The sequence below is a fragment of the Phoxinus phoxinus genome, assembly GCF_949152265.1.
Source record: "Phoxinus phoxinus genome assembly, chromosome: 10".
Lineage (NCBI taxonomy): Eukaryota > Metazoa > Chordata > Actinopteri > Cypriniformes > Leuciscidae > Phoxinus > Phoxinus phoxinus.
Genome location: NC_136885.1, coordinates 1,462,616 through 1,477,630, shown reverse-complemented (window position 1 = coordinate 1,477,630; position 15,015 = coordinate 1,462,616). Strand labels below are relative to the sequence as shown.

The 15,015-nt window shown below is 41.2% G+C and overlaps 1 protein-coding gene across 2 annotated transcripts in view; it reads right to left on the bottom strand.

Annotated features, from left to right (window-relative positions):
• Nucleotides 1-15,015, bottom strand: part of popdc1 (popeye domain cAMP effector 1) — a gene marked incomplete at its 5' end in the record, with an annotated part of 43,945 nt that overhangs the window by 18,103 nt on the left and 10,827 nt on the right. For both annotated transcript variants that reach the window (XM_079625520.1, XM_079625519.1), the window contains 4 exons: nt 4,310-4,477; nt 11,398-11,506; nt 11,589-11,776; nt 13,235-13,359. In XM_079625520.1, the coding sequence (XP_079481646.1) occupies nt 4,310-4,477; nt 11,398-11,506; nt 11,589-11,776; nt 13,235-13,359 (590 nt within the window). The remainder of the gene's footprint in view (nt 1-4,309; nt 4,478-11,397; nt 11,507-11,588; nt 11,777-13,234; nt 13,360-15,015) is intronic.

Genomic DNA, 15,015 nt, shown 5'->3' with positions numbered 1-15,015 from the left:
CCTCAGTGACTTTCGTGAAGACATGGGGAGACAGGGACAGCCCAAAGGGCAGGACCTTGTACTGATATGCTCGACCCTCAAACGCAAAGCGCAGAAACGGCCTGTGTCGAGGAAGAATCGAGACACGAAAGTACGCGTCCTTTAGGTCGATCGCTGCAAACCAATCTCAAGGACAGATGCATTCGAAAATGCGCCTCTGCGTGAGCATTCTGGACGGTAGCTTGTGGAGGCTCCGATTCAAAACTCGCAGATCCAAGATCGGTCGTAACCCACCACCTTTCTTGGGTACAATGAAGTTGGGACTATAGTGCCCTGACCTATCGGCTAGAGGGACCAGCTCTATCGCGTCCTTCGGCAGTAGGACTGCGATCTCTGTGCGCAAGACATGGGTATCGGCTGCTCTCACAGTAGTGGAGTGGATGGCCCCAAACTTGGGTGGACACCGAGCGAACTGAATCGCATAGCCGAGCCTGATGGTCGGAATGAGCCAGCGAGACGGACTGGGGAGCGCTAACCAGGCTCGCAGAGACCGTACAAGCGGGACTAAAGGGGCTGTAGGCGTACCCGGAGTGGGGCAGTGAGGTGGAACACAGGGACTCGGCTTGGGAGGCGGCCCGTAGCGGAGTCTGAGTGTGCTGTGCAACACTTACCTGGTTCCATGGGGCAGAAGGTGCAGGAAGCGGCTTGGTTGCGTTCTAGACTCGCACAATGCTGCCCGCTGGCGATAGAAGAGGTGGATGAGAGTGGTGAGGATTCTCTCCCCCCACTGCTCTCCGGGCCCTCTTCAGACCCAGAGAGGAATGAAACTGCTTTTTTATTGAAAATTTGGGTACTGCTGGTTTTAAGGCCAGCGGCGAAACAAAAATTAACTTTAACAAATGATTCTCTTCCGGGGGAGGAAGCAATGCGTTCATCGTCTCCTGGAGAGCAGTCCCTTCCATCTCTGGGTTGCCCGTCCTAGGGCCGCTTACCCCTGGCTTTGCCGGTCTTCTTGGCGGGGTCCTGGGCGGTCGGGGCGGGCTGCCTGCGACTGGCTCCATGGCGCCGTTTGGGTGGAGGCTGCTGCTGCAGCGCGGGAGCAGGGGCAGACGCAGGAGTACTCGCCGCTCTCGCTGTCCAAGACGCGCCACCCTCGCCGGAGCTCTCATTGAAAATGAATGGCTTCCGGCCACTTTTACGCTCATGCCGCCGGCGGTGTGAACGCACTGTTAGCCGCCCCGCCATCAAGGGAGGTGAGGGGGGAGGAGCTCCTCATGCACCTCCAGGAAGAAAGGCACTGGGGGGTGGGGGGTGGGGGTCGGGGGGGGGGGGGGAACCAGAATCTTGCTGAGAACCAGCTTGCGCCACTGCGAGATACCAGTCGTCCAGCCTTGAGGGCTCGGGACACGGTGGAGGGTTCCACACGAGCCCGATCCCGATCCTGTTGGCGGCCCGGGAAAGCATGTCCATCATCTCCGGTTCCGTCTCGGGCACCGCTAACACACCCGAATGGGGCAGTGGCGTCGAATCGTCATAAGCTGAGAAGTCTGACCCACCCTCCGATGCATCGATCGACATCTGATCATCGCGGAGAGCGCCGAAGGAAGCGACTGGTACACACCTCGTGGATGGTCCAGCACGTTCCGTCGGCAGCTCTACTGGCTGCGAAGCATGGGAGGAATGAGGGTTCCTAGGGGATTGGTTTCCCGAAGGAAGCACGCTCACTGTGGTCCTTAGGTCACCCGCATCACTGCCTAAAGTAACCCTCTGAGGAGGGTTAGATCGTGGCAGAGACGCAAGGGACTCCTCTCTCGCTGGTCTTACATGAGCGCTTTCACTGCGCACCTTACCAGCTGTGACAACAGTTTTTTGTTTTTGCTCAATTCAAAAAACAAAAAAGAAAGAGAGAAGAGAAGACCGATCGCGCTGCTGTGCTGTCACGCCCGCACCAAAGTGGAGAGGTCCTGAAGAGGCTCGTCTCGTTTCACAAAGCTGACTTGACATGTTTGAAGAAAGCATTGAAGTGCTTGGCTCCGAAGCAAAAAGCTTAAGTGCAATCACACCAGCTGCTCGTTATATACCCTCGCTGCGAGGATGAACAGCTAATGCAAATGATTGCACGCCAATGTGTTTTGGCTTGTTTTAGAGGGACAATATGTAGGAATTACTCCCATCGTGTGGTAAATTTGTATTTTGCATTCAAACAAATTTTGCTCTCCAGCGCCTCGCTTTTTCAAATGCGCGTTGCATCTAGGGTAGGCGATATGTACCAAAACGTTTTGACAGGATGTCTTCTAATAGCACTTCGTGGAGTTTTCCTTTAGGTGAACAGGTGTGTTACAGTAATGTTACAGTATGAATTACTGACTGTGAAAAACATGAAATATTGTAATTAACAGTTATGCCCAGGGTGCGATTTGTGAAAAAAACAGAGGGGGGGGTGTTTTGAAACATTTTTATTCATAAAAATAAATCATGAGAACATGAACTTCATCACTGCATTTGCAGGAATTGTAAAATCTTTTTTCTTATTAACTGAAGTAGCCTAACGCAATATTTTTACTCTAATAGCTTATCTTTTCCCACACATATGAACTGTGATCATGCAATAAAATTAACTTTACATCGCGATGCTGAGCTACAGTGAAATGATAGAAAAGACATTATTTGTGATAGCAATTCGCCTCATTCGCTAAACACCGCGCCGCAGGACCTCTAGATGCGCATAAACGCGTCTTTACATTGACTTAACATTGAAATCACTTGCGCCAGACGCTCAAGAGTGAGTGAGTAATCATTTTAAAATAAAATTGACTTTAATCAAACCACGGATCCATGATAAGTTTTGTGATCCGTCTCGCCACTAGTGTAGTAACGTTAACACTATGATCACTTTGAGGGGAGGATAAATTTATCCCGACCGGGGATAAAAATAATTAAGCAGAGGCAGGGATACATTGACCAGAAAGGGGGAAATCCCACGCATCCCCCCGGCAAATCGCACCCTATGCCTTCTTTAATCGTTATACTTTCTGAATTATGTTGATTGTTAGATATCATCATCAGATGATTCAACAATAGGGAGAGGAAGAGGTAGAGGTAGAGGACAGAGAGGCAGTGGATCAGTGGGATCTAGGCGAGGAAGTGGACGACGAGAAAGAGGAGGAGAGCGAGAGTCAATACCACGACAAAGATGCCCGGCAGCTACGAGAGACGATCTTGATAGAATTGAAAGTTTACAAAGGCAGAGAAGAGAAGCGACCGAGGTTTGTACAATTTATGTCTAGCAATAGCAATGATTTTTCATTGTCTGTACAGTTCTATGCACGTAGGAAAATATTCACAACTTGAGCTAATAGATTGTTTTTGAAAAAGGAGAGCTATATAAAATTAGCCACATTAACTCTTGTTTTCTGTAATCTATGGTCACGTTTCCTTTTACGTTCTATTTTTGACTTTTTTGGCGACGATGTTTTCTTCTCCTGTGGTGCGGCATATGTATGGTCCATAATAACAATGCAATCCAGACTTTTAAACTTGCCGGTGCAGTTTCAAGCGCCTCTCACTGCTCTGCACCTGCGTTTCTGCTGGCTTCAGTCACGTCACGTGACTGGCTGGCTCTAAACGAAAACGCGTTGTGGAAACGCGTTGGCTTAGTACTTTTTGTCCCTCTCTGCTATTATAGTTTTGCAAGATGGCGTAACTACATGGAAGCCTCCGTGGACCTACCCGTCCCATGTATATAAAGATAATAAATTCTTCATTTATAAGGATAAGTCAGATAATTGGCCGAGGTATTTGTACACCATTGAGGACATATTTATGAATACAAATATTTATTTTAGATAATAAAATACCTAAAAAGATACTTATTGTCCCTTTAAGTTTCACTCGAAGTAGATTGGCCTCTCTAGCGAGATTCCTCTTCGGTCGGTCAGTCAACGCCACGTCGAGACCGACGAATAGGAATCTCGCTAGAGAGGCCAATCTACTTCGAGTGAAACTTAAAACAAGCCAATACACATTGGCGTGCAATCATTTGCATTAGCTGTTCATCCTCGCAGCGCGGGTATATAACGAGCAGCTGGTGTGATTGCACTCAATAATTGATCATAAATGTTTCTTGAGCATCAAATCATCATAATATACTGATTTCTGGAGGATCATGTGACACTGAAGACTGGAGTAATGATGCTGAAAATTCAGCTTTGATCACAGGAATAAATTACACTTTACTGTATATTCACATTGAAAACAGCTGTTTTACTATTGTAAAATTTTTACTGTATTTTTTACTTCTTTAAAAAACATTTAAAAACATCTGTATAACCTTGTCGCTCAGCGTTGGGTCATTGAGCGAGTAGAGCTTGTTGGTGATGTCTTTGCCGATGAGGTAGCGGAAAACCTCGTTCAGGAACGACTCGGACTCCAGAAAGTACGTCAGACGCTCCCTCGACCAGCACAGGAGCTTGCAGTTCTCCTCAGCACTGATCGTCACCTGGATAGTCACGTGATCATTATAAAGAGTGTGTACAGGGTTCGTGCAAGGTGCTTAAGTGTTTGAATTTGACTTTTTGAAATTGAAGTCTTGGAAAACCCTTGAAAACAGCTATATTTATAAAAAAGGTACTTGAAAAGTGCTTGAGTTATTCAAAGAAAATATATGTGAAATTAGTGTTTCATTTTATTGATAAAACAATCTTTTCACACTAAATTAACGCTGCAACCCGTCTGATATTGATATAGAGCCATTTCGCATGATTATGAGTGTGATATTGCTCATAAATATCCAAGTGATACAGCTTTTATTCTTCAGGTCAATCATATATTCATGAGAAAAAAATCAGTTTGAATAATAAAGCAATATCTTTGTCATAGTGCCCTTTCAATGGTTAAAGTTCCCACTGTTATTGCTTGTGCTGCACTTTATTTGTGCCATTTTGTTTTATGCGTTTATTTTTATTTATCCATTTACCTTTTTTCAGAATTTGAAAGATAATAAAGATATTATTTAACAAGTGAGATCTCTGATCTGTCCTGCAAAACCAAAAAAGTAGTGCTTGAAAAGTCCTTGAGAGTCCTGGAATTTTATTTTACAGTCTCTGTACGAACCCTGGTATTAGTTTGCTCTTCCTCAAAATGACCAGGGGCCTCATTTATAAACGTTGCGTACGCACAAAAGAAGGCGTACGCCGCTCTCTACGCAATAATTGGTATTTATAAAAAGCAAACTTCACGGGAAAATGTGCGGTCCTCCACCCAAGCTCTGACCCAGGTGTACGCACAAAAACGTGTGAAATGAGAAATGGCGACACCGTCGGCGATGGAAGAAACACGTGAAAGTGTGTGAAACTGTAGACCGTTGTGTAAAAGAAATGGCAATACTGCCTCTCATAAATAACATGAAGACTTCACAAAGCAAGTCTTACAATTAACAGCTTACACGAACACCCGTTCTCGATCTGCAGTGTGAAACAAACAAAATCAAACGAAAATTACAACAGAAATGCAAATTAACACATATTTGCAAAAAGAAAAGTGAAATATGTTCTGCAATAATATTGGCACACTGTAAAAAAATTCAGTAAAAAAACGGCCAAATTTTACAGTAACATACTGTTTTTCATTAAAACAGTAATATACCGTAAAAAAAAAGCCTTCTGGGTGATATTTGTCGTTTTCGAGAAACTAGCCTACAGGAATATACTGTGAATTAACAGCGCTCAAAGTCGACACTAAGAGGCTGTGTTCCAAAATCACACCCTATACCCTCATTCACTATTGCCTAGTTCACTAATACAGTCTACTTGACTGAGTGAATAATTTCATAGTTAATTCAGTTAATTTTCTATGTTAATTGAGACACTGAGGAACACCTGCTGTTAACTATCAGAATCACTCCTCTATCAGAACAAGAGGAACAAAAAAATCTTAGCAAAAGATCTTAGCAGAGGAGGATTAAAGGGTAACTAAACACTAAACCAACTTTTTTTAGTTAATGATCTGTAAGAATGGAGCTTCATAAATGCTGTTCATTGATTCGAGTACTTTTTTTAACATTTGAGTATAAAGTGTTTTAATTTTTAAATATATGGTGTAAAAACGTCTGAGTGCTGCCCTCTTCAGGTTAAACGGAATCTCCTGAAGTAGGGGTACTCTCTGACATAGGGTACTCTGTGACGCTACTCTGCCACGCCCCTGGCAGCCCCTAGTATAAAGCATCTGGTTCCGTCAAAACCACTGTAGCTAGTCAGGAGTTGGAAATTGGAATTACGAGTATTGAAAACGATCAGGATTGCGTATTTTAGCATCTAGTTAGCATAGCATTTATATAGTTATTTAGATTATTTCGTGTAGCCTAGGTAGTTATTTAGCATAGTTAGTTAGTAGCATAGTATTGCATCAGTTAGAATAGTGTAGATTTTTAGCATCAGCTTTATCTGTATTTAGTATAGTGGTTAGGCTGGTATAGGTGTAGTGTTGCCGGTTGCAACAGCACTGCTGGACTGCATAACTTTCCACCAGACTTGGAAATTAGGCGCCAGTGTTTACATGCACTTGTGTGCCAAACGCTGCTCTTCCTGCATGGACTCCACCACCGCCGGCGCGTTTTGCTGGATATTTTTTTTCACATAGCGGCAAAATATACTTAACGGAGGTCAATAGTAATAATAATCCACTCAGATACTGGACCCATTCTCTCTTGCCCGGCTGCTTCGCTAGCATCGTCGGATGCCGATCGCGATGCGGGAGTTAATGCGATGCGACACCGCAGTTTGAGCTAGCGGCTCGAATTGATTTGCTTTTAGCTCTGTGTCCACAGACAATTCCTCCACTTCAGGGGAAGATGGGGGAGAAAAGTCCTCGACTTTAAATGACCGCTCTGTTGCAAAGCTACTTGCGTCACTCCAGTCACTCTCCATCTTAGCGAGTCTGACAGCAGCTGTCAATCACTGCGTCACTGCGGGTCTGTCAATCACCCGCTCAGCCCCGCCCTCGGTTCGTCCGTTGGGCTCTGCCCACTTTTCCAGCATTTTTCAAATATTGCCAGTGGGTGGAGTCAGGCTCTGACCAGGGGTTTAGTTACCCTTTAAACAACTCCACAAAAAGCATTACCAGATTCACTTATTACTAACCTGACTTTATTTACATCTACAGAAGGACTTATTGAAAGGTGGCAGAGGTTTAATGTCATTTTATTTTCATTTGATGTTACCATGATGGTGATCAGTGTTTGCTTTAGTTGGGCTCTTGACCTTTGAACATTAGTTTTTCTTTGGCTGCGGTGGCTGTGTCTTAAAAATACATTTGCTATGGCGAAAAAACTGAAAGAATACAGTATCATATGATTATGGCTGTTTGATAATGGTCTCAATCATCATATAGTGGCCCAATTCATCTCATTTGTTGTCTAATAATATTATTGATGTTTTATATTTTTGATTTTGGTGTTATTGTGATTTTACAGAATGATATTTTTCTGAAATTTGGCATTTAGAAAATATGACGGATTTTAAAAAGTTTATACTAAGAACATTTTGAATTTTCAGATCAGCTAGACACACATACAGACATCAAGAATCGGAGTATGAATCTCAACAATGGTGACAATCAGAAGTTTTATGCTGCAATGCATGTTGGGTACCAGCATAGTACAAAAAAATCTGCCACCACTCCCAGCATGCATTGCAGCATGAATAAATTATGCAGCTGAATTGTCTGGTTATTTTCTTTAATTTGTACTTTTTGCTTTTATTTTTGCTGTTGGTTTTGTATTGACTTTTAGTAGCGTATTCTGTGATGTTCAGATTTTATGTTATCTTTTTTGTTGATTGTCACCATTGTTGAGATTCATTGGCTGATTCTTGATGTCTGTGTTTGTCTAACAGAAACCATAGTTCAACATTTTTTTATGAATTATGAGTTTAAAAATCCTTCACAACCGATTGCATAGCACTGCTTTGTCTTTTGCGTTAGTTTCACAGTGTAGTAATATTAAATTAAACTGTGTTAAAAAACACATTTTTGATAAGTAATTAGATACTGATTGAGATCAGAGAGACAAACATTATGTGATGACGTAATATTCAAAACATAACCAGTAACACCTGATCTCAGTGTTGTTGGCTTTGCTTCTGCCACAACAAATGTGTTTTATACATACACAGTTAAAGCAGCCAAATAAAAACTAAAGTTAAAGTCAAGGGTCAGGAGCCCAACTAAAGCAAACACTGATCTCCATAATGGTAATGTCAAATGAAACAAAACAACATCTAAACCTCTGTTAATTCTCAATAGGAATTTCAGTAGACGTATGAAAAAAATAATTAAGTCAATCTGGTTAATAATAAGTGAAGCTGGTAATGCTATTTTTTAGAGTTGTTTAATCCTTCTCTGCTGAGATCTTCAGAGATTTCATGTCTTCTGTGGCTGAAGTAAGTTGTAGTTCTTGTGTTTCACTTTTTTATCTTCTTGTTGTTTCTCTGTCCTTGTCAGGTGTTCATCACTAATGCTCAATCATCAGTTAATTAATCACTGAATTATATAATTAACTTCAACACTGCTTCAGGCCCCGTTTACACGATGGGAAAACGCAGATATTTCTCTGCGTTTTGGCCTGTCATTTACACGAAAACGCCGTTTTTATCCCAGAAAACGATCATTTCTAAAAACTCCGGCCAAAGTGGAGATTTCTGAAAACGCCGGTTATATGTTGTCGTGTCAACTGGGAGAAACGGGGTTTTAGGTTCTCTCTTGTCGATTCTGAGGATTCTGATTGGCTTGCATGGCTTTATCCTTCTCCCTACACTGCCGCCCATAGGTTTAGCATAGTTATAAAGGCGCTCGACGGCGTATTTATGCGGGTTGTGTGCACGATGTTATTATTGAAAACGGAGGGGGAGAAATATTCGTTTCTCTAAATACCCGGCTATGTGTAAATGTGGCCTTAGTGTTACTCCAACACCCTGTAGTGTGGACATACAAGTGTTCATTTAAAACTGAAGATTTTGCAGTGGGGTTTAAAGGGTTAAATGTGTCAAATAAAAAAAAACAGAGTGAAGTGTAATTTAACGGTAATCAACTGTAAATTAATTTACAGCATAAAACTGTAGAAAAACAGCATTTTACTGGCAACCACAGCTGCCAGTAGATTACCGTAAAATCAAGGAAAAACAGCAATATTCTGTAAAATTTAACAGTCAGGTTTACTAAACAAAATAAGTTAATTTCACTGAAATATTAGTAAAAGTTCATAGAAAAAAGTTTTGCGAAGTCAATAACTGATAAAGAGAGTAAATATTAAACTGAAGTGTTTTATGTGTTTTGCACAAGATGATACAGGAGAGATCTGTTAGTTTAATTAATGAGTTTTGTGGGTCACCATTGTGCTGGAGAGTAGAGCCTGTGCTTCAGTCAAAGATGAACAGACTAACACTGATGTTATGCTGCCCGGTGCTTTATTTAAACGCAGGAACTGTGTAGTTGCTGATGCAGTGACAATCTCGTTGCTAAATACTTTAGCACATACATGTGTGCTACTGTTCGCTAAATGCTAACTGCAAAGATTTTAGTTAATGTCATGTTTTTAATTAATTCACGATTACACATTAGATGTTTGCAGTATTATATTAAAAGATATTCATTTTCAGTGGACTCAAATGAAGTTCACAATACTATCAGTTTAAATACTCGTTGTTAAACTTGAACTGTTTGAAGCAATCGGTTTCCCAAATGATACAAGTTACCTTCCATTGTATTTTTACAGTAACATGCTGTAAAAAAGGAGAGCTGTATAATAACGGTAGAGGGCTGTAAATTAACAGTACTTTGCTGGCAACCACAGCTGCCAGTAGATTACTGTTATTTTACAGCGCAGTTTTTTTACAGTGCATCCTCATAAATAATATGGTAAACAGAACAAAATAATGTACAAAACTGATATTCTCATCTGGCGGAGCAGTTATAGATGCAATTAGATAGACAGATAAATAGACAATTAGGGAGATGGGCAACTATGGGCGTGACATAAAGCCGCAAAAGCTGCGCTACATTTAGAATTGATTGTGATTTATTAAGGGAAAACTGCGTAGGATGTGCGTGCGCACGGTTTTATAAATCTGAATATTTCTGTGCGTACGCACGTCCTATGTTTCATCCGTACGCCACTTCTGATGCAAATCCTACGCAAAGTTTTATAAATGAGGCCCCAGAAATGTCAGGAATGTGACATCGTCCTTCCCAGACAGCAACATAGTGTCGGTCCACATCAGGAACATGTGGATCCCACGCATACCAGATGTGGGCCGGATCTGGGCCGACACTATGTTGCTGTCTGGGTTCTTTTACAGTACATATATAATGCAATATTGATATATAGTAGATTCAAACCAAATTTATTCAGACACCTTCAACATTTCTCACATAATCACAGTTTATTCGCTACAGTTCAGAAAACGGTAATAAAACATGACAAGAACTCAGAGTTATGAACTCAGTTGATATTTGACAGGTTTTGTCCATCCTTCTGTTAGACTGTCACACACACACACACACACACACACACACACACACACAAACACACACACACACACAGGTTTTGTCCATCCTTCTGTTAGACTGTCACACACACACACACACACACACACACACACACACACACACACACACACACACACACACACACACACACATGAATTATGTTGAATATCTGTCAGCTGTTAAATTTAACTACACAATTAGATAATACCAGTTTAGCTCCACCAGTGACCAAGCAATGCTTCATTATGACCAGCTCAAAGTGTCAATCATTTCTGCTCTCAGATGTGTATAAATGTCACTGGTAGTCCCTGTGTGGAGAAGAATATCTGGGTATAATTGTAACGGTGTTTGTGTCATGTTTCTGGTTTGTGGTTTCACTGTCTTCGTTTTTTTCATTCAGTTTGTACCTTGTTTCTCTGCCTTGTTAATTGTATTCTGTTATCCCTAGTCGTGTTAATTAGTAGTTCCCTTGTTTCAGGTGTTGCCATGTTAGTTTGTATGGTCCCTCTCGTTGTTCTCTGAGTTAAGTTGTTAAACTCTGTGTTCTCTCTTGTTCCTGGTCAGTTATTGCATGTATGTACGTTCCGGTTCCTTGTTTTTTCCTGTTCTGAGTTATTAAAGTCTACTACTTGCATTTAGATCCGACTACCGCCTTTGCTTCCACGCAATTCATGACAATAATATCTCACAGTTTACTTTATTCTGCTCTCCTCACTTACAGAAAATAACTATAGTGTCCTGCACACACTAGTAGAGACATATCAAAAACGATATCATGGTGTCTGAATAGTGTTTGGTTTGCCTGTAACTATGCCAAATGCTGTGGTAATAACAAGAAGCACATATTCAATGAATATTATGTTTAAATATCACTCTTACCTGAAACCTCTCACCCCTGTTCAGCTGAGTCGACCTGAACTCCGGAGAGTCGATGAAGGCATTGGTGTAAATATTATGCAAGAAATGACCGCGGTACGAAACCTTCATCCTGTGTCGAGTATGAAACGTGGTCATAAGTCATGCAACACACAGTATTATAATCTACACTCGCAGTGGCGTAAAGCACGTACTTCCCCTTGAGGAGAATGCTGAGCCGCTCGTCCACAGACGTCTTGTCTTCGGCTGCGTAGATCTGGCTCTTCTTCAGGGTCTGGATGGTGCAGAACTGGCCGGTGAGTCTCTGAAACAGAGCTTCTCGTACGTGTAGCGGCTCGAACATGCGCTTGTACACCGACTTCAGCTCCCGGTCGATCTTAATCTGGAGTTAAACAGCACAGACGAACATGTTGAGTTTAGCAGAATGAATCCACAGGGAACATGACTATCCAGTAGAGCTCTACGATCCCCTCACGTCACGATTCCATGCATATCTCGACACTGAACTCACGACACCATATTATTGCCATACTCCAAGACATATGATAAAAGGTTAACAAAAAATGTACTGTTGATTACAATGCTAAATTTGATATTACATTGTCTGTGTAAATGAATAGTCTTGGACTTGGTGCTGGAAACCCAATGCAGGACAATAGAGACACCAGAATAACAATATTCATGATCCTGAAGCTGAAAACAGAATTATCAGACACCAACAGACAACACAGAATTATGTTAGACGGACATGCTTGAACTCTGACTAGATATATTTAATATAATGTCGGCCACTTTTTACTGGTAACATCAGACATTTGGCATTATCAGGACCCACAAATATTCCCCCATTGTATTATTATACATTATATTCAACATTATATATAGTAGTTTAATGTAGTACTGACACTAAAACTCTGAAAACTTTCATTTTGGGTGTAGAGTACAATACATATTGTCACTATCCACGATACATATTGATGCATTTTTGTAATATATAATGACACAATATATTGTTATATTATAAATATATTACTATCCAGCCACTATCTAGCACAGAAGTTGCAATTTGCACTCATGAAGAGAGACATTAGCTCTGTTTCTATCCACATATTCCCAGACAGCAACATTCCCACATCTGGTGCACGACGTGGATTCGACACGGGCCGGATCTGGCGACACTATGTTGCTGTCTGGGTTTTTATGAGCATTTTGGTATATAGCATTAAAAAAATACGGGATGGAAACGCCATGATGCACATAAATTAAAAAAATACGTATTAAAAACTTGAGGCGGATACATTTTTTATCTCATTGGGGAAATCCCTGTATATCTGGAACTGTGGAGTAATTCTAACGACAGTGAAAGCATGCACTCTCACTAATGTCAGACATCGTTAAACAATAATTACAGTACTATCAAAGACAATATATATCACACACCTCTAATGCTTTCCATTAACGGTGACATATTCGAAAATGTACCGTATTAAACATATAGGCTATTACTTTATACAAAATACAGTACTGTGCAAAGTCTTAGACACGTTAGAATTTCACGAATAAAAAAATGGTTTTAAGCCAGTCATTTATATCTTTATAAATAACTTTATATCTTTTTATATCTGCTTGTGCATACACAATTTCACTGGATTATTACAATTAATGGCAAAAGGAATATTTGGTAATGTAAACTGATATTAAAAATTTATAAATCATTTTTTTCAAAACAGTGTTAACAGGATGAATACTGAGGGTTAAAGCTTTCGAATAATACCTAATTTATTAATCAATATAATGTGACAGGATAAAGAAGAGTGTGTGATATCCAGCCTGAACTCACCGGTCTGCGTTTATAAAGCAGAAAGAAGAAGTGCATGAAGTTGACCAGCAGGAACACCACGTTCCACACCATCACGTCCAGAGTGCATCTGTACAGCGCGGCCCAGGCGATGAGCAGAGAACAGCCTGAGATCACAGATATACAGGATCAGAGCAACATCTCAACCTCTCCACACCTGCTCTGAGAAAGCCTGATCAAACCTGTTCAAACCTGATCAAACCTGCTTAATCCTGATCAAACCTGCTCAAACCTGCATGCTCAAACCTGATCAAACCTGCTTAATCCTGATCAAACCTGCTCAAACCTGCTTAATCCTGATCAAACCTGCTTAACCTGATCAAACCTGCTCAAACCTGCTCAAACCTGCTCAAACCTGCTCAAACCTGCTCAAACCTGCTTAATCCTGATCAAACCTGCTCAAACCTGATCAAACCTGCTCAAACCTGCTCAAACCTGCTTAATCCTGATCAAACCTGCTCAAACCTGCATGCTCAAACCTGATCAAACCTGCTTAACCTGATCAAACCTGCTCAAACCTGCTCAAACCTGCTTAATCCTGATCAAACCTGCTTAATTCTGATCAAACCTGCTTAATTCTGATCAAACCTGATCAAACCTGCTTAATTCTGATCAAACCTGCTTAATTCTGATCAAACCTGATCAAACCTGAACAAACCTGATCAAACCTGCTTAATTCTGATCAAACCTGCTTAATCCTGATCAAACCTGCTCAAACCTGCTTAATCCTGATCAAACCTGCACAAACCTGCTTAACCTGATCAAACCTGCTCAAACCTGCTTAATCCTGATTAAACCTGATCAAACCTGCACAAACCTGCTTAATCCTGATCAAATCTAATCAAACCTGCACAAACCTGATCAAACCTGCACAAACCTGATCAAACCTGCTTAAACCTGCTTAAACCTGCTTAAACCTGCACAAACCTGATCAAACCTCCTCAAACCTGCTTAACCTGATCAAACCTGCACAAACCTGCTTAAACCTGCTCAAACCTGCTTAACCTGCTCAAACCTGCTTAACCTGCTCAAACCTGCTTAACCTGCTCAAACCTGCTTAATCCTGATCAAACCTGATCAAACCTGCTTAACCTGATCAAACCTCCTCAAACCTGCTTAACCTGATCAAACCTGCTTAAACCTGCTCAAACCTGCACAAACCTGATCAAACCTGCTTAACCTGATCAAACCTGCTTAAACCTGCTCAAACCTGCTTAACCTGCTCAAATCTGCTTAATCCTGATCAAACCTGATCAAACCTGATCAAACCTGCTCAAACCTGCTTAACCTGATCAGACCTGCTCAAACCTGCTTAAACCTGCTCAAACCTGATCAAACCTGATCAAACCTGCTTAACCTGATCAAACCTGCTCAAACCTGCTCAAACCTGATCAAACCTGCTCAAACCTGCACAAATCTGATCAAACCTCCTCAAACCTGCTTAACCTGATCAAACCTGCTTAACCCTCTGGGGACCAAGGTGTTTTTGGGGTCCTTGAGATGTTTTGACATGACCTGATATTTGTATTTTTTTCAGTTGCTTATAAACATGTTAATGGCAAAGGTGTAATTACACTCTATTTAGCATGAACATGGCTATCATAATATGTGAGTAACATGTATGTACATGTTTGCATTTTTGAGAGAATATTATTTATGCGTGGTTATTCAAAAAACTCAAACTTAAATGTTCTGATATAAGACCACAAACGACCAACTTCACATATTCCCACAATACTTTTGACTAATGGATCTTGTCGGCT